The 21258-nt window shown below is 47.3% G+C and overlaps 1 protein-coding gene across 1 annotated transcript in view; it reads right to left on the bottom strand.

Annotated features, from left to right (window-relative positions):
* The window catches only part of LOC133352987 (V-type proton ATPase subunit H-like), a 103915-nt gene that overhangs the window by 27261 nt on the left and 55396 nt on the right, over positions 1–21258 (bottom strand). The window contains 3 exon segments of the mRNA XM_061569045.1: positions 7479–7604; positions 9586–9695; positions 11403–11471. Of these exon segments, the coding sequence (XP_061425029.1) occupies positions 7479–7604; positions 9586–9695; positions 11403–11471 (305 nt within the window).

Below are 21258 nucleotides of genomic sequence, written 5' to 3'. Positions count from 1 at the left end.
TGCCGAGTCAGGCGGCAGCAGTGGGTGGGAGACGGTGGCCCTTGTGGCGGTCGCCCCAACTGTCACGTGCTTTCATGTTACCTTAAATGCTGACAAAAGCCGTCACCTATGGTGAAGTGGACGTCGTCAATTCTCAACCAGATGTGATGAGTAGAGGAGACGGCAGTTGCGTAGATTTAACGTAGCCATCGTTCTCCTCTTATCCGTGAAGTGGAAGCCCAACTTTGCAGATCCCACCCGTGAGCTACCCGACAGCCACCGGGAAAACTCGTTCGCTAAGCAGCGGCAAGATTTCCCCGGCTTCCTTGAATTCGTGGGCTCCGTGCCGGGGCTACGCCGGCAGTGATGGTGTCCCACGTGGCCTAAAAGTCATCACCTGTCCAGTGTTTAGATCAAGGTCGAAAGAAACTGATCTTTATTTTTATTGCCGCGGGTCGCGCAAAGCCACTCTCCAGGTCAAATCAACCAGACGAATGGTCTTGCCGGCTCGGAAACGCATAAACACGTGTGTCATGGGACACATTAGAAACGCCCCAGCGCACCAGCACGCCGTGGTACATTGACGTTACTATACAGTGCATGTTACATTTTATGAGATATATATAAAAACTCCATATCGTTTGCCTTAGCTCATTATTATTGCACAAACCACTGGTGCATATTTTCGCTGTTGCACTGTACGGCTCTGCGATTTCGGGTTTCTACCACGAGTTTGCTCCAGGGGCTGGGAGCTTCTTCAGCAATTCAGTTCAGATCCTGAATAGCAATAATTTAGAATGTGTACCGTGCGCCGTTGTCGTTCATTTTCAGACGGGGAAGAAAGAAAGAGAAAGATTCAGAAGCGCTGGAAGGCAGCTAAAACCAGCACCCAACAATTGCCCAAGCTCCGTGGTCCTATATGTACGTATATACTTTTGTTTTTATTGTTTTTCTTTCAACTCAACACGAGCCTGATTTAAAGCTCTGGTCACCGAACGAAGGGGGGGGGGGGGGGGACGGGACAGAAATTCCTCGAAAAGCAGCCCGAGTTCGACGCGACAGCACCCCAATCAAGGGGGCAAACTGGCCCCTGTGATCCGACATCGAGATGTTTGGCCGACGAAGAAGCTGCCAGCACGTGGAACGCGGTGTCAGTGCATCACGCGGAACGACGCGTGGCACCACACGAGCACACAATCGGAGAGCTTTCGTGCGGGGCAATGTTGTTTTTTTTAAGCGTTGCGCCCATCTTCCCCCGGCTGCCGCACAGGAGGGACTCGAGACTCATCGACTCTTTGAATTTATCAACAGGATAGGATAGTTTAACACGTAGGCTTTCGCGACCAATGTTATTCATAATCAACGTTGTTGGGTTTAGATCGCGTTATTTATAAATGTGTCGTAACCCTCCACCACCCGACACGGCCAATCAGTAAAAAAGTGTCACGTTGACAAAAGACAAATAGTTCACTGCTTTAGCCCACCGGTGTGTTGAAGCCACAACATTTACAATTTGAGTACTGTAAATGTTGTGGCTTCAACACACCGGTGGGCTAAAGCAGTGAACTATTTGTCTTTTGTCAACGTGACACTTTTTTTACTGATTGACCGTGTCGGGTGGTGGAGGGTTACGACACATTTATAAATAACGCGATCTAAACCCAAAAACGTTGATTATGAGGAGAGGATAGGCAGACAACACGTCGCCTCCATGCATCTGTCTCTACGCAATGAAACAACAACAACAACAATCGAAGTATTATTTACCCAACCAATTATTCCCCACGCAGTCTGGGAGTGAATAATTGCAGCAGAATTGATTTAGCCCAAGCCTCTGAAACTATATCAGTGATCAGCACTGAACGCTTTTTTAAAGGCACAAAAGCGTGAGTTACGTCGATTGTGGGCATGCAATCCGAGCTATGGATCACGCAGTAAACCGCTGTGGTCTGAGCTCCTTCGACAGAGTTGGAGGAACCGCAAAACATACACGAAATCTCTCCCGAAGTCCTCTCGTGGCTAGCAGACCTTTGCATCTAGCTCCGAAACGTATTGGTGCCATACGCAGGAATAAAATTCCAAGGGGCATGCACGTGAGGGCCTTTCTGATTGCAATTATTTAATCCCCTTTGTTAATCCATACTTCACCACGCTGGTCAGTATGAGGAGGGGGGGGGGCGGGCAGGGGTGCAGGACCGGTTCAGATATCAACCACCACTGATGTTACCCGTTACCTGGAACCGAAACTCAGGTTGCCAGGTTAATTTTCACCACGCAGTGTGTTAACCACTGGAGATAACGAATTACACTTCCAGAACCACCATGTTCGGCGCGCAATAATCCACGTACGTATGTTGAACCTCTTTAGCACCATACTCTTAGGTTTTTTCGGTAAAGTCACGTAGGTAAACATTTTTTTAATAAAAGTTAAATAAAAATTACGACGTTTCGGAGGCAACACACTTGCAAGCGTACTGTGACGGTTCCACCTGAAGACGGAAGCTTGTGTTGCCTCCGAAACGTCGTGGTTTTTATTTTACTTTTATTAATTTTAATTAAAGTTTTTTTTTATTTTTTACCTACGTGACTTTACCGAAAAACCCTAAGAGTATGAATCCTTGCAGTCACGAAAGATTCTAATCTAGAACTCTTTAGCACCGTAAAGATGCCAACCGTTGCAGACGAACATTTCCACGTTTCTCAAAGACTCGCTGAGGAACCCAACATCAGACACAGCCTGTCGCCGCGGCCAGGTGTTCAGCTTAAGCGAGTGAACGTGGGCGAGTTCCCGTCTGCTGAAACGAAAGGCACTTTAATCCCGTCGTACGCAGACACCTACGACTTTCAAACGAGCCGAGGAGCGGCGATGCGAAACGCCACGCGCCAAACCGTCACCGGCCACAGCACGGGTCAAAATGTTAATACACACGAAGGTATGCGCCGTCCCGGGATCCGTAATAGTAATGTGTCGGCCGAATGCAAATATCGGCTGACAAGTCTGTTCCAGATTATACCCGGGGTCACGTTCCATTACCGAGTCGGTTTGCTGCCTTTTTTGTAATTAATTAACAACACAGAAATGAATGACAACCGTTTCGGGAGAGATATAAATGTGTGTGTGTGTGTCCATCTCGATGAGCGACGTCTGACGTTTCGCATTACTGCCGGGGTCGACTATGCTCACTTGAGGTCGTTAGCGACGATGTCGCCACAGGAATACAAATGTGATTGCTCGTTAGGATGAAAAGCTCCCGAGGTCGGCGGGTAGGTAATATTTTTATGGCGTTATTAAAGAAATGTTATAATGCTGTAGAAGGGTGCGTTTTAGCAACGCACATTTTTAAAATGTTTTTCATTGGAAACGGGGATGTACTATATATGTAAATGCGTGCAAGCCACTTTTGCTCGTGCTCATTATACGTACGGTCACGTTATTACCCCTCATCGCTCTCGCCGTGTGTTTCTTTCACTTCAACTAGCAATTCGTAACAAAATGACATTCTCACCTTTTTTTACTGGGTGCTGTCTTTACAGTGGCAATTTGTTCTTAATTAAAGTGGCATTAATTAGGTGGTTTTCAGTGTTTGACGATTAGAAACCATACATAAAGTTATAAATTGAAACCTTTGCAGCGCCTCTGGGCATCGTAAAACTTTAAAAGGGGAGACTGGAATAATTACACAGTGAAATAAACACTTTGGAGAAATACTTTTTTTGGGCCGAAATTATTTAGCGCGGGCGATTAATGGCGCGACACCCCTTTAAGAAAGTGCCACTCCCAGGTTTTATTTCAACGATATTCTGAAGTTTATGTTTCACACAATAATGCCGCTACCACCTTCAAATCACATTACATGGGACTCTTTATTGCTGGCTTAATTAAAACAAATTGATCTGGTCTGCCTTTTTTTGGCTCCTCGCGGTACACTTGGGCGGCGGGGGGGGGGGGGAGCTTGTGCTCGTTTGTCCAAGGCAAGGCAGGTGGCTTCACGAGCAAATGGACCAAGGGGGTAAAAGGTGCAGTCCTGCAACTGCTTGCCCGCGCCACTGCTGGTGCATGTACGTGTCTATGTAGGTTGAACTGTGCCCCCTGCTATGGGGGCACATAGGCACAGTAGGGGGTACAGCTGGGTGCATCTAACATTCGTCTCAGTCAGCCAACCCATGACACCTGGATCTGTCCCGAGACCTCCTCCTCCTGTCAGCGAGCCTTCGACACTTCACGTGGCCTCAAAGTGCGCCTGGCCTGGCACAGGTGACGTGGGAAAAGGACAATAAACTAAACACAAAAAGCAGTTCTAGACAAACTATAAAAAAAATAATACAGAACCTCCAACAGAGGGAGCACTAGACAGCCCTTCTAGAGCTCATTGTCGGCCTATTCTTCTGTGCAGGCCACACTTTTGCCCCCATCGCCCGCGACCTGCCAATCGACTCGCTCCATCGGTTTGTTCAGAGGCAGCGGAGATTCAAGAAAATGGCGTCGCCGTTCCAACTGCCGGCAAAATTCTCGATTGCAAGTCCAGTGTGTTAGCCGTTAATAGCACAGCAGCGTCGCACGAGATTATTAAATAGATTTCTTTAAAATCCATTCTGCTGTTCTATTTGTAAGTGAGCATTTGTGTGTACGTGTGTACTCATGCGTGTGTATGCGTGGGGGAACCGGTAATGTAGCGGTTAGTGCACGGCACTACGAGCCTGGCACCCTGGAGTTTTGGTTCCTGGCCACGGCTGACTTCAGTGACGACTGTGAGTCCCGGTTTTGGACATTCTCTCGGTCGACTCAACCTTAAATGAGTACCTGACTGGGTGTGGTGCAGCCTGCAGCCTGCAGCAGCACCTCGTGCGCCCTGCCGGCTTTCACAGACGCTTGCGAACAGCACTTGCACCAGGACAGTGATATTTTTAAATGTACCGATTTTCAATGAGAAAACGTGCGCATTTGTGTCTTTCGTTCACAAAGTCCTGGTCCCAAAAGCAACGTTTGTGGGAAATAATATCCATTTTTTTATACTTTTTAGGCATTAGCAATGAAAAATACCCGGAAAAAAATGGTGTTACATAGTGATAAATTAAAGCCGCATAAATGATCATCACTGGGAGTGCGTCGCCCGCAGTGCACATGAATATGCATTATTTACCACTCGTAAGAGGAAATGCATTTTAATAATCAGCATTAATTGCTCAACCACCATTGATTAATGCCAGTTAATTACGTGTTTTGTCACACACACACATATTGTATAAATAAATGAATACCAATTAACAGCCTTTTTCATATCCACAGCTGGGTAAGGCCTCCCTCTTGTTGTCCGTCAGGAATAATTTTTTACCGTAATTCAACACTTTGGTCAGTGAGATTTTATGAAGTTGAGGACCGGTTCAGCTTGGGATATCACTCTGAGCCATGGCAGGGAATCAAACGCAGGTCACCGCGGTTCATAGCACAATGCTCTAGCCACTGCAACCACTCCTCCCTCCAACTATTGTTGACCGGGGATATCGCACAAACGGCTCTCCCCCATAATGACATCTTGATATTCAGGTAGATAACACACCTGTCAACCCCTTATCAGTGCCCTACCTTATTACAGGGCAATTCAGACCTTATTGGTCACCCCGTGTCCTTATAAATCTCAACGTTCATCCTACAAAGTCCCATCACAAGTGAGAAACACAAACATTGTATTGAAACGGCTGTACGCCGTATGGACCTGAAAACTCAATTTCCCTGTACAAGAATACGGGTGAACCGTATGGGTGACATGTATGAGATAACTAACTTATAATGTTCACGTATACACTATGGCTTGATAGTAAAGATAAAGGTACAGCACTGCAATGTCTTGTCCATGCCACTGCTGTTGGAATGACCTCCACTTTAGAAAGCTCAAGGGAGCCTTTCTATAAGGTATTTGGCCTATTCTTCCACACTGGTCAGATAGGCCAGATTAAGTAGTAAATCGTTTCAATGTTTGGATCAATCGTTTCAATGATCATTTCAATGATTGATCCGCAATGAACGAACACATTCACATGGGCAATATACTTTCGCCTACACGCAGAAATTCAGTTTATCACTTTGTTTTCAGGAAAGGCTTATGCTGCTCGTAACCTGCTTACTCAAATTTCAAGTGCTTGGTGCAGCAGACCCTGTTATTGCCTTCGATATCTCAACAGTCTGGCAGGACAGTGCACATTATCAGAGTTATGTCTTTTGTTTGTATTTATGACTGTAGGTATTGCGGTCTATGCAAACATGACTCCTTGTAAAAAGGTGTCAGTTTTGTTGCCAGATAGAAGGGTAAAGAACCAATTATCATATTTTTACTGGCAAATGAGGTCCCCATTGTGTAGTCTGGCAGCAATCTATTTTATCAACTAATCCACGCGTAATCTTCCATAAACTATATATAGATATATGTTTTGTTATGAAACTAATTGTTTTACTCGAGCATTTTTTGCTTGGTGACAAAAAAACGAAAAGAACATCGCTTAACCACTACCTAAGCCTGTTACCAAGATGCAGCAGCTGCCCGTTCAGAAAGTTTGAAACTGTTCTTCGAGTTTTAATGATCGCCAGCAACACACGCACACACACAGAGACACAAACCCACGCACGGACGTGCTTAAACGTGGCAGCTTGCCACTCAAGATTCAAGTTTGTTATTTTTGTGGTCCCGTCTCCTGCTCTCATTCGTTTGCCTGTTAATCTGGAGGCAAGGCGAGTTTAAAGAAACCCGCTTGACAGTTACCGGATGTTTGCCGACTGAGTTGAAGAATGCATCTCAGTCAATAGACACACAGAGAAAGAGAGAGAGAGAGAGTCACCGTGTCGAGGTACAGATGCATAGCACGAGAGGAGGAGGAGGAAGAGGGGAGGGAAGAGGGGGGGGTCTTGAGCAGCGTGTAAATATGAATACGTTACAACGACACTCTCCGCAAGTTGGCTTGTACACCAAAAGCGTCCACGTTGAGAGGAGAGGCACAATCCCAGAAGCCTGACACATACTTTTCCCCATGCACATTGAGTGCAAACCTCGGGAACAGGAAGACAGCCTCGATGGCCTTGCACAATTAGGATACATGTATTCCTGCCGTTAAAGTTTCTGGCACGAAAACATTCGCAAAGAGCAGAAGCACAATGTGTGTGCGGTGCCGGGCACCTGGCATACTGTGCTCAAATAAATCGGAAATGAAACCAACTAATTGGCTCAACTAAAACCGTCCCCCGCAGCGCAGATGGCCAAGTGCGCACAGCTATTACCCCACGCATAGCGCCCCCGTGCCAACTGGGCAGACAGCTGGCATTCGATTGCTTGGAGCACCTGACTAAATCACTAACATTAAGCTGGCAGCAAGACAAAAAGGACTCGGACTACACAACACGGCCATGGCAAGAGGCAATCTTCTGCCCCATTACCACCTTCGCCCGTCACGAGGCACAAACGCAGGGGAGGGTGGGGGGGGGCGAGGCTTCAGCTCGTCCCGTCACTCACTTGAGCAGCTCGTAATTCTTCTCGTTGAGCCGAGCGGCGTTTTCGCGCCAGAACTTCTCCGACTTGTGCACGGGACTCCACTCCAGCCGGCCTGCCTTCAGCTCCGCCGAGTACTCGTCGAACGAGCTGCCAAAACAAAAACGAGGGCGGAGGTAAGGGAGTAGGGGGCCCTGCGGCTGCTTGATCGTGCCACTGCTGCTGGTGGGAGGGCCTCCAGAAGAGCCGTGTGGACCGTCGGCCCACTCTTGCACGCTAGGCTGGGCGTTCTTCGGCCAAGGAGGAGAAAATAGCCGCACGTGTCCTTGCGGTGTCACTATTCATGCTGCTGTTTTGGACAGAGGTGAGGGCAGGTGGCGGCGGGGAGGGGCAGGAGGCAATTTAATAAATATGCCCAATGTTTAAAATTACACACCGGGAGATTGAATCGAACCGTCGACCTCCAATTGTACCAACCATCCCTTTTTAGACGCTCGAATGACACCAACCACCGTTTTCTCTGAGTCTGTTTCATACGAAAGATAATTTTTTAAAATTCATGAATCTGCTGCTGAATGAAGACCTCGCGACGCCGTGTCGCTCGGTGAAGGGGGGCGGTTGCGCAGGACCGGTTCAGATGGCGCTCACCACCGATGTTAGCCGTGACCGAGCGTCGAGCTCAAATCGCCGGGTTCGTAGCGCCGTGCGCTAGCCAATGTGCCACCACGCCATCCCGTTAGTTACGTTTCGAGAAAATACGATTATAATTTGTTCGTGTCTAACCCTGACTCTGAAAAGTGTTATCCGCAAGCGCAAATATTCCAATACAAAATATTAGTATTATTAGCCTCTTTCACCGTTGGAACACTCGCATTGACCAACACCACCGCCTGCACTCTAAGCCCGTGAACGGGTCTGCAATTATATAATTCATGAGCTGCGTTGCCATCAAACTATTCCTCCCAGTAGTAGTAGGTTTTACCCTTTCAACTGGTACAAAAACTGACACCTTTATACAAGGCATCATGTTTGCAATAACCACAACACAAGCAGTCAAAATGCAAGCAAAGAGAAACAACTCTGATGATGATAATGATATGCACTGTCCTTGAAGTTGATTGGTCCACACCCAAGACAGCTTTCCTTAGAGCCTAGTCTCCATTGGTGTTGGACCAATCAACTTCAAGGACAGTGCATATCATTATCATCATCAGAGTTGTTTCTCTTTGCTTGCATTTTGACTGCTTGTGTTGTGGTTATTGCAAACATGATGCCTTGTATAAAGGTGTCAGTTTTTGTACCAGTTGAAAGGGTTAAAACCTACGACTATATTTTGCCACTGGTAAAGGAGGTCTCATAGTGTATTCCTCCCAGTGCAAGTTACACCAGAAGAGAGAGGAGTGGGGGGGGGCTTTCGTTTTCGAGCCAAACAACAACGGCGTCCCTGGGCAAAGAAAGGGCGTCCTGCGAGCTGAGTCGTCGTAATGCCATCTAGAACCGGCGCCCCAGTGGGACGTGGACGGTGCATACGGGGGGGGGGAGGGGGGGTGATGAAACACTGTGATAGATTTGTCCGCGCGAGTCTCTGTGTCAGTGTCACGAAGAGAGCATCTGGGTTCGCCAGATAACTCGGCGACAGAACAAAGGTGCTTCGTAAAACATTTATGGAAGTTGCACTTCAGCTCCCCTTCCGTATTAAACACAATCTTGACGCTCCTCAAAGTAATTTAACAGAAGATAATTGCACGAAAACACGCTGGCAAGATTTGACAAGCGTCCCAGTGGCACTGAGACACCAGGACAGCGTTCTAGTGAAGTATTATTTTTTTAATTTTGCTGGTAACAAGTGCAGTTAGTGAGCGCCAGAGCGACAATATTCACAAAAATGTAAATGCGCTCTTTAAATTGAGAGAGCAGAGATAATTGCGCTATTAAGTGCCATCAGTTTCCTTGTCTTTATTTTATTGACTGCACAAGCTTTTTTATTTTTTGCACGGTTGCAATCTTTACGATCTCAATATTGAAAACCGTAAAATATTATCATCTCCATCTCCGATGTGAAAGCGTTTTCATTCCATCTCCCGCCCGAGGGTGTCTTTGTCTCTCTCTCGCTCTCGCTCCGTTTTCCCACCTCAAGTCGTGCACGCTCTCTCCGAGCTTCTCCAGCATGAACTTGATGTCCTCTACCACGTCCTCGTCCTCAAACTTCTGCTGTTCCAGGTTCTCCAGCTGCTTGAGCACCTGGTGAACGGTTCAAGCGCGGCCAACGTTGGTGGTGAAAGTCGACTTGGGGAAAATACAACAACAACAACGACAACAGCAACCGTCATTCGCCACGAAGTGGCGGTGACGTCCCCACGGCGCTTGTGCCAGGCTATGTGCACGTTAAGGCCACGTGAAGTGTTGAACGTCCGCTGGCAGGAGGTCACGGGACAGACCCAGGTGCCATGGGTTGCCTGACTGAGATGACTGGCTGATGCACCACCTGTGCCCCCTACTGTGCGAACTTGCTGTGATTTAGCCACCCAGCGCTCCGCTCGTTGTTGTGAGCGTCGCTCCTCTGCCCTCCGTTGTTGCTGGAGGGTGACTGCCTCCCACTGCCCAGTAGCGTCCTTCAGGAGCCGCCTTCATAAAGGCCGATCTTGGCGCCGCTGGCACCAGTCCACTCAGCTCCACATCCTCCTGTACCACATCACTCCATCTCTTCTCTAGCCCATGCCGCGCGCGTTTAGCCCCCTCTATCCGGCCAAACAAAAGCTGTTTAGTCAGGCGGTGGCTGGGCATTCGGGCTACATGACCCAGCCAAAACACGCACGCACACACACAACACTGCACACGCACACGAGGTAGGCAGCCAATATTCGCAAAAGTAATTAATTAAAACGGATTCTCAGTCTCACAAAACACACATCGAAAATGCACGTTTAACAACGTTTTTAAAATGTGTGCAAATAGCATGCGGATGCCCTCTTTATGTTGAATTCTCTTGGGTGCAGTGAGGTAGGAGCTTGGAGAACCGGCCAAGAAAATGACAACAGCAGGATTCCAATTGCGTCTGAATTTGGGCTCTGCGTGGTGATAACGAGAATTGGGAGTCATTTTTTTTAAATGCTTCGACATTTGATGTCTAAGAGCTCCTCAGCCAGACGAGAGATGCAGCCAACCCACACACAAGCACAATTAGCAACAACGACAACAACAAAAAACACTCAACGCATTCGCCAATAACACTATGTGTGTGTCTTCTTGGATCTTTCGGTAAAGTCATGTAGAAGGGAAACAATAAAGTAATAAAAATAAAACATAATAAAAAATAAAATAAAATAATAAAATATTATTAAATATTTATTTTTATTATTTTATTATTTCCCTTCTACGTGACTTTACCGAATGAACCAAGAAGATGAATCCCTGCAGTCACGAAAGCTTTAAATCGAAACTATGTGTGTGGACTAGAAAGGACAAAAATACGTAATCGGCGACATTTCGGGCAAGGAGCCTACTTCACAGCGGATACATGGAGAGGCAGGAGAGTCAGTTTGAATGCGAGTCGGGGACTCTACTATGCACGACGGGGGTGCAGGATGGTAATTAAATGTCAGCAACGTTTCCGTGGCAGGACCCCCCCCCCCCCCCACCGATGGAAGACCCCCACAGAGAGGGCACCAACGAACACCTCCCCCCAACGAACACCCCCCCCCTCCCACACGTGGACACGGCCAAGCACCGACAGTGCCCCCCTCCCCCGCCTACCCCCCGCCCCTCCTCCCCCCCAAACAAACCATCGACACGTTGTACCAGGCCTGTGCGTTTCACAGCAATAAAAAAAAGTTACAACAGGAACAATATGAAACAAAAATGTCGAACAAAGTTTTGACCCTCGATGAAGGTGAAACGGCGGGATGTCTCGGGCAGCAATGGGGGGGGGGGGGTCGGAACTGGACGCACCTTGCACTGGATCATGGTGAGGGCGAACTCGTGGCGCGTCTCCTTTTCCACCGCCTGCGACAGCATGTTCTGCAGAGACACAAACGCCAGGGAATCACCGGTCGCGTCCACGTGCCGCCATGTTTTTCCTCCTCACTCCCGCCGCCCGGTCCAAGCCTCGGTCTCAACCGAGCAGTGTTAATGTTTGTTTAATTCTCGATTGAAAATGCACCTCCGATTAGCGCGGTTGGCTACGTACGGTGCGAAAGAGGTTCAACATACCACCATTGGAACCTCCTTTGGCAGTAGCAAAATATGATAATTGGTTTTTTACCCTTTTATCTGCCAACAAAACTGACACCTTTTTTACACGGAGTCATGTTTGCATTGGCCACAATACCTGCGGTTGGAATGCAAAAAAACTATTGTGGTCAATGCAAACATGACTCCTTGTAAAAATAAAGTGTCAGTTTTGTTGCCAGATAAAAGGGTAAAAAAAAACAATTATCAGCTTCAAAATACTTCAGATACAATTGGGAAGGCCACAGATGGTCGATCGACAGGTGGCGTGCGGCGGGGTAAAGTGTGTGTGATCCCACCTCTTCCAAGACGTCTGGCCAGCGTGGCGAGTGGGCCCCATGTACTGGAGAGGTGATGTCTAAGAGCTCAATTTAGTGGAGGCGCTTCCGTCACCAGTAGAGTCGATGAGCAATTGCAGGGCTGCGCCTTTAACCCTTGTAGCTAACTGCCATTGGCGCGGTGCGAAATGCATCAACATTCGCGGGGCAATGCTTTTTTGTTTCCCTGCACGTCGTTGTGAAATCATCAGCAGCGGTTGCTCCTTGAAATAGCGGGCAGTGCAATCAGGCTAAGTAGGTCACTCAGAGCGCTGAGACGGGTAAGTGGGATTGGCCAGGGATGGTCTCCGATGGTCAAGGATAATGACCGAGTGGCAGCCAAGGAATGGATTGCAACCGACAGGAGGTCCAATGGAGCGATGAATTCAGCTCTTGTGCGAACGTGTTGGGCGGATTATAACATTGGAGTGAGAGGCGGCAGTGGCTTTTGGATGCCTTCATGGCTGATGATAATGACGGTAACAATTAGAATGACGATTGGAAGACCACGTTACAATAATTCACGTTTTAGAGCTACTGTTTTGTTGTTATTTAGTTGCTGGGCGTATCATTAAAATGTTTACCTCCACTCAAAATTCAACTACATGAAGGAAAACTTTGTGTTAATGTTCCGTTATATGACAAATATCACTTTATATATGCATGGTGTTCTGAATACTTAATATAAAGCAATGGCTAATTACGTTAATTAGATAGCAGCATATAGCTCATTAGCTGTAATGTATCCTGCAAAAAGTATCCACAAAAAACGCTTGCAAAAAAAAAGCAGGATCACTAAGACTTTAACTTTTAAATTCATATTCGTAGGAGCAAATTCAACTAAGCATTTAATGATAAACATGCCATCATGCAACGCGCAATAATAAAATCATCATCAGCCATGGTCAATCCACTTCTGATGAAAGCCTTCCAAAACCGCCAGCATCTCTCTCTCATAAAAATAATTAACGCGTGTAGATGAACCATGGAGCAAGAGTTAAATGTTTTCTCCGAGGCGTCACTAAACACTGGACCTTAAAAAATATATTAAAATACATTACTCATCAGTAATGCAGAAACTAAAACACATTTTCAGAATTAGTCCGCTATGACCAACAAGCACTTATAATTTATTAAATCCATGAATAATGAAGATTAGATATGACCACGTAGAATTGTTGTGGTTGTGCTCTCCGGCTCTCCAATATACTTTCGGGGTGCTGTTTGGCACGATGCCCGACGTTTCACTGCTTGTACCGGGAGCTCCTTGAGGAAATGAAATGAACAACCTCCCAGCAGCGAGCAGAACGGAACATCGGACACGTGGTACGGCCTGAGAGCACATCGCATAGTCTATAACGCGATTCAGAGCTCGCCGGTGAGTTATCTCCGCAGTTGCATATGCATCTCTGTGCGACGGTCGCGTACTCTGAGTGAAAAACAGGGCATTATGGATGGGAACCATTAACTTCGACCAAACCGTTTTGTGATTGGTAGTTTGCGTTGTACATTTATCAGCGCACTTGAGAGAGAGCCGGTCGATTTCCTTTCTCCGTGCCCCGATTTCATTTGGTCCGCAATCATCAACAAGCGGTGATAAATTCGAGGCGGACACAGGAGCCGTATTTGTTGGCAAAGGGAAGATGGGCCCGTGCAAGGCTACAACGCTGGCGGGCGTGGGCAGCGTGGTCGAAAAATCCACGGTCGTTTGGCAAGCTTTCGGTAAAAAAACAACGCGGCACTGGAGGATGTTTTCTGTGGCTCGTGCCCAGGTGCGCCTTGCCAAGATCCCCAGGCAAGCGAGGCGAGGAAAGCCCGCAAGTGTGACCTCGTTCAAAGGGGTTCAACGCCGCTGAAATAGTTCACTCTCGAGATGAATGGCAGGCCGATGATGGGGTTGTGTAAAAAAAAAGATAATTGATCATTTGTGTGCAGAGACAGGTTTGTGCTTATCTGTTTCGTTATTTATATTCTCCACAATGACATTAATGAATATTTTTGAGTTATGTATTATATAATGCACCATGCAACTGGGAAGCCATATCTTAAAGAGAGGGTCCTTGCCGATGACATCTCGCGGTTCGCCCGCAATGATTTAAGCAAGCCAGACTCTGCTGATGAGACACTGTACGTCGAAACCGGTGCAGAGTTTTCTCGTGCCGAATCAATGCTTGCTGACATTCACCTTTGGAAGGCTGTGGGCACCGATGGGTCGTGTACAGGACACTTTTACTTTTTTTCGTGTGCAGAGACAGACGTTAATATTTGTATCCTTCACAACGACGGTGCTAATTATTATTTTTGTTTAGGGGGGCATATATATATACACCCAGCGGGGGGCACGACATAGCCTATCATCTCATCGAGTCCCTGGCACATAATACTATGCTACACAGTGGCAGTGGGGGTCGCAAAATGCCGATTTACTACCAATAAACCTCAATGACCCGATCGAAGTTAGAGATTTCGATCGGATCATTGGGGGGGCACGTGCCCCCCCCCCCACACACACCTGTGGGCAAGCCTGCACAGTCCTTTGTCGATGTGTAACGCCTCCAGTGGCGGCAGGCGAGCGTATTAAGTGTTTAAGTGTTCATCGCTACTGAAGCAGGCGGGACGTGGGCACAACGAGGTTTTTTGTTATGATTATGGGCGTCTGCCGAACGAGCGATCATTGAAGACAACCCGCCGCTGCTAATAATGATCATACCAACATGTTTGGGGCCGTCCATAAATGACGTCACGTGATTTTGGACGATTTTTGAACCCCCCCCCCTCGTCACACGGCGTCACAAATAGTCAGACCCCCCCTCAAATGTGACGTCACAAAGCTCTGCCCCCCCCAAAAAAACATGCTTCAGATCGCTTTAAACTATTGTCATTGTAGTGCGTAATTAATGTGGCGCTGCACTCTGATGTTGTAGGAAAAAACATTTATCAAAAGTTGTGCATTTTGATGTGACGTCACATTTCTCACCCCCCCCCCCGTCACACATCGTCACAAATGTCTGACCCCCCCCCCCCCCTAGGTGCGTGACGTCATTTATGGACGGCCCCTTTTGACTTCGGGGGGGGGGTCTGAGTGGAGGAGGACAGTCCGCTGCCCCCCCCCCCCCCTCGCGACACTACAGGGGAGCCAGAAAGAAAGGTCATGAGGATACTCCTGGGCAATTTCTACAAATGTCGGCGATCTGATGGCAAGAGTCAACGGTTTCAAGACGTTAACAAATGCACGTGTAGTTTAACTCGTATCATCCATATTATAGGGGACGAGGGGCTGGGTTAGATCGCGTAAATATGAATGTGTCGTTAAAAATCTGGCTGGCCGCCTGATGATGCTAGTTGTAATTACTGGCGAAACGTCGTCCTCAGATTGTAAATGTTGTGGCCTAGCTCTCCAGCACACTGCTGTACTAGAGACGAATTGGCCACGTTCTGTTTACGTGACAAACCTTACTAGTTGGCTGTGTCGGGTGGTGGCGGTTTAAACGACACATTTATATATTTACGCGAACTTACCCAAAAAAACTCGTATCATGAATGCAAATGTGTAATGAACTCAACACATTCGTCAATAACACTGTGGCTTTAAAAGGAAAAACATATATCATAGGCAACGTTCCGGGCAATGCACTTCTTCATAGCACGCAAACAGAGGCCACACACACACAAATAGAGAGAGAGAGAGAGAGTTAGAAGATTTGGAGAGAGCACTGCGCACACCACGGAGCTTGGTGAGAATAACGTTGGAAAATATTTTTTGATGACTAGTTAAAAAAAATGTCAATTGCCATACGAATAGGTAGCTTAATAAGACCACGTGAGCAACAGATTTGATCCGTTTCGAAATCAACTCATGAACATTCAAAGTGAACTTCAGCAAAACGTCGCTGCCGCATTGCATCATGCCGCGTGCGCCAAACATCGAAGCCGCATCAGCAAGTCATTCGATGAATATTGCACTCGTTGTTCTGTTCAAGACACACATTCATACTTATCTGTCGGAGTTTTTTTTTTAACAAACGAAGCCAGGAATTGTGGGACACACACATCAGTTGCAATAACGACGTTGCGAGTGCGCGTGGACATGAATGCGTAGGTGGGTGGTTAGGTAGGTAAGTAAGGTAAAACATACCACGCTAAACTCTTTGGTTCTTTCGGTAAAGTCACATAGGTATAGATTAAATAAATTAGGAGGTTTCGGGCGCAACACAAGCGTCCATCATCACGTGAGACAGGGGTTTACCGACAGAACCAAAGAGTATGGATTCCTGCAGTCACGAAAGCTTAAAATCAACACCACGCTAACTTAATAATTTCTTACCTTTTTAAAAAAATATTCATCTGCACTATTCATTTATTTTTCTCTGTTATGTCTGTCACGGAAACGGCGTCTGGTTTTTATTGATGAAACCCGACTTAAGTGCTTCTTAGCTCACAGGGTACTTCAAAATAAACTAAAACTGAACTGAAGCTGAACTTGGGACATTGGCAACGTCTGACTGCATCTCCACACGACACCACACTGACGGCACACTGATCATCATCCCTCGCCTGATTTCCCCCGAAGATGGAGGAGGAGGGAATACAACAATGACCCCATTCTCTTCGAGGGCAGCATTCCAGTCCCATTCCTTGGCTTGACTCGCCACTTGTATTCAACAAACAAAGATCTCCCGTATAGCTTTCATAGACTGTTGGGGAAAGTGCTGTGAGCGAGCAACTTATGAAGGCAGCAACAGCACACGAGCGGGTGAGTGACCAGCAGTACGCCCAGCCGACTTTGTCTCACTACTAATGGAGATGTTTACACACCGCACCAGGTACTAATTTGAGGCTAAGTCGACCTAGGACCGGTACAGATATTCGTAACCCATGTTGGCCGTGAGCGGGAATCGAACTCGGGACGCCAGGTTCGTAGAGTAGTGCGCTAACCACTACACCACCGCTCCCCAAAGTCAAAGACGGTGGTGTAACGGTTAGCGCTACGAACCTGGCCACCCGGGTTCGGTTCCCGCTCACGGCCACCACCAGTGACGATTATCTGAATCGGTCCTGGGCCTCCCCTAGGTCGACTCAGCCTCCAATGAGTTCCTGGTGTGATGTGTAAACATCGCCACCGGGGAGACAAAGGCGGCCGGGCGTGGTGCTGGCCTTCATAGGTGCTCGCTAACAGCACTTGCCCCCACAGTCTGCTGACACCGCTCCCCACACGCACACCCACCACGCGCACCGCAGGGTTTGACTTCAAAGTGCTTAAAAGTTTGCAAACAAATCTCAGAGACTGCCAGAGTCCCACCCCCCACGGGATGCTTTGACCGTCAGGATCTGTCTAACAAAACGTTACGTAACTGTGACCACACTTTCAAAAGTCTTTAAAACAGGCCGTGAAAATATATATACATTTTTATTCACAGTAGCCCACGAACCACTAATTGCGTACATTTAATATAATCACCCCACGGGTCGAGCTCCGCTGGTCCGTGTTGAGGGGGGGGGGGTGCCATTGCTCTCGTCTCACCACGCAGCAGCAGCAGCAAACGAGCAGCAGCGCCAATGCTGATGAGACTCGCTCACGTCCTCACATTATAAATATGCAGGCCCGTCCATTGCGGGGTGCGGAGCCCGGGGCAAATCCACACTGCGCCCCTCCCCCCAACGCCTTCAAACAAACCCCGTATTACACCCGAAGCACAGGGACCCCCAAAGAGCGAGGCCCAGGGCGGTCGCCCCGATTCGCCATAGCCAAGGGACGGCTCTGTAAATAATCATCTATAAAAATTAAATGTTAGGCTTCTGACCGACACCTAAAAAGGAGACCACATTGCCAAAATAATTTAATTTCTCCACTGGCTACTAATCAAATCTCGGATAAATTTCAATATCATTTTAATAAGGAATCACTTAGAAATAAATATTTTTAAGTCCGGAGTGGATTCACCCCTGCATACTAACATCCTCTCATCTCATCCTACCTCCCTCCACACACTCTCCTGCCTTTCCCATCTCATCCCACTCTACTCCCCTTCATCCACTCTCCAATTCAGAAAACGAAGCTTTCTGTGGAAGCCCTCAGTCCACCTTCGCTCAGTGGGAGATCACTCATTCTTCCCAAATGTCCCCCGACATACTGAAACTCACATCCCACGGCCCATCCGTGCTGTAAACTCCCTACCACTGTTCAATTACCTTACTTTTTCACTGCCTATGATTGTCTGCCTCTCTCTCTCTCCTTTTTAAAATAAATATTTCCACTCTTTCTGCACATGGTCTCGGTATGCGGTTAGAGGCCGCCATGTAAATCCGTATCGTGTTGAGAGCCCCAGACTAAAAAAATTATAATTAAAAAATGTGTTTAGTTAATAATACAAAAAAACATAAAAATTCAACACGCTACATTGGTCTGGAACTGGCTCTGCTCTTTGCAACCCCTTTTCGTGAGCCAGGGGCTCAGGGCCTGCTGTGGAATGTCAGGTGAGTGCACCGGGGGATTCTGAGGATATCTAATACAAATATTGCCCCAATCAGTACGGCACACACACCCACACTGGGGAGCTGGCTATTCATCTCGCACAGTTGCGCACCTCTGACAAGCGCGCAAGGGTAGATGCAAGGGGTCGCAGCCTCCTTCTGTTGTCGGGGAAATCCAGTGCGATGGCTCAAGACCTCGCGGCGCCGCGTGGCAACGACGCCATTTTGATTCTCAATTGTTGTTGCTGCGAATAAAGTCACATTCTTGAGACGCGGAAATTTTTTTTTACGGTAAATTGAGAAAGAAAATCCCCGGGCACAATCAGGTGATGTTTATGTCCCCCCCCCCCCTCCCCTCACACCGTCCTGTCTTGTTGAGCACCATGGAGGTTGTCAATAATTCACAGCCAGCACCATTTGCAAAATGGATGCCCTTACTCCACGTGGGAACCAAACAAGAATCATGCGCGATGCGTAAATGTGAAACTAAGATATTTATAATGGCAAGGTGGAAAGGTCGGGAATGCTACAATAAATAGCAACGACTATACGTATTCATTGTAATCAGCAGCAGCATCTACCATGGTCAATCTACTGCTGGATGAATACCTACACAAGCTGTCACCAGCTGTGATGCAACGACAATCCACCAAGCAACAATCCGGTGTAATATAAAAATGTAAATACGAAAATTGAGTTTACACATGTAGAACAGCGATGATTTGCAAAATTGCATCGCGTTTTTATTTTCCCTTCTATAAATCTACATTTAAATCAGTTTGGCAGGCCACTGCTAGGCGGAAGGCCTTTTTACGTCATGCCAGTCATGGGGGTTGATTGACCAAACTTCACTGCTCTGGTCCTTGTGGGTTGGTAAACAATGGATGGCTCCAGATATCACTCGCCACCGAAAAATATATATTTCAGAGTGACTTCCAACTCCAACGACCATCGAGCGGCTGGAGAGCTCCTCTCCTGTTTGGCGCCTGCTATGGCTAATCCGCAATCCTACAGCAGGGTTCAACCACTGTTTGACTTTCCCCACAAATTGGAACTCAATTCATCACCCCCCCCCCCCCCCCCCACACACACACACACCACGATTTGAACGCTTGAGAACCTTCCTGATGGCAAGCCGCTCAGCTCTACCTCCAAGGCACTCGTCCGGAATTCAACAATCAAAAGCCAATTTTTTTTTTACAATGACACCACGTGTGCTGCTCAGCGGCTGGAGAACGGCGCTAGGAGACGTTTGTTTTCTGTGGACCTCCTGCTTCGAGCTCGAGTCCCGACTGGGATTTGAAGCGAAGATGCAGCGTCGGCTTGTTTTGGAATGATGCGGCGAGTCGCACCGCCCCGCTACAAACCGGCGTTGATGTCCATCAGGGTAAGAATTCTCTTCGGAAATTGAGATGATCCGCCACTCACCTATTGAAGATCACCACTATATCTTTACGTGCCAGAATTGATCAGGATTTATTGCGCTCACCCCCGTAGACCTTTGAATGACTAAATGAACGATCGAATTTTTGAGCCGGAGGGATGACAGATCTAATCATCGACACAGAAAGCTAAGAATTTTTATTGTTATAGACATATCTGCCTGCACAAGGGTCATATTCATCATCATGAACATGATGATGATTGAGATGAAGGCTTCCTCAAGCCCTTGCCATCTCTCACGTATAGAAATAATATTACGAAGTGTAATAATCTCAGTGGTAATATTTTAATCTGTAATATTGTTTATAGGTCTGCAGACAATCGGAGTAGATCCATTGTAGGATTTAACACAATGCTTGCTTTAGAATGAAGCCACGCTGTAGAAAACAGAGCAAAGCTTTTAGACCATCTTTTTCCTTTTTTACGATATTACATTGACAGTGGCACCACAAAGGACAAATAACAAAAACTGAAAGAAAAAAACAGTCAATAACGTCGGTTTAAAATATATATAGTACAAAATATATCGATAATAGGCAATGTTTTGGGCTATGGCGCTTCGGCTATGAAGAGCCCTTGCCTAGATTGTCACCCATATATATATAAACTTTATAGGGCAATGTTATTGACAACGCTGTTTGAGATTTTCTAAGGATACGATTTTTTTTAATCGTGTACAATTTGAAACGAAGCGCTCGCAAGCGGCCATTGATCGTCAGTGTTGGTCATACTTTTGTCGTTTCGATCGCCAACGGAGGCGCCCCTTGGGGACAATCCCGCATTTCTGCAAAGACCTGTGGCCTCGAGCAGGCAACGTAGACGACTGAGCCTTCGAACGATGCGCAGAAAGCAACAAAATATAGACAAGGGTTGGGCGTGGGGAGGGGTTGTCGACTTGTGGTGACGTGGCCACGCGGCAGCGCGGTTCGCTGCTTCTCGCAGATCTCCGTGGTTCGAGCCCACCGGCCGCCCTCGTTAATACTGCGGGTGTATTAACCCCTACCTCCCCTCCCCCCCCAAAAAAAAAGATGCGTGCCCGCCTGCTTCGCAAAGGGAACGTTACAAAATACCGTGACGTTATTCGAAAAAGAGGAGGCCGCATGCGCTGGTGTCACGATCGAAATTTTGCCAGAATAAAAAAAACTGCCCCGGAGTTAAACTGCTTCATTTGTAGAGATATCAACATATGAGTGGCGAGTCACGTCCGAACTGACCGATTATAGCGGTCTGTGACACATCGAGCCTCCTTGAGAACCTTGCGCGATAGCAATAGCAGGAGCAAATTATATATTGGACAAGGAAGGACAATTGTTTGATATAACTTCTCAATAATTCACCTTCGTAAG

Source organism: Lethenteron reissneri, chromosome 42 (assembly GCF_015708825.2).
Source record: "Lethenteron reissneri isolate LAM-NWPU_2019-01 chromosome 42, ASM1570882v1, whole genome shotgun sequence".
In the NCBI taxonomy this organism is placed as follows: Eukaryota; Metazoa; Chordata; class Hyperoartia; order Petromyzontiformes; family Petromyzontidae; genus Lethenteron; species Lethenteron reissneri.
Note: the sequence above shows the minus strand (reverse complement) of the source record. Positions and strands in the feature narration are given on the sequence as shown.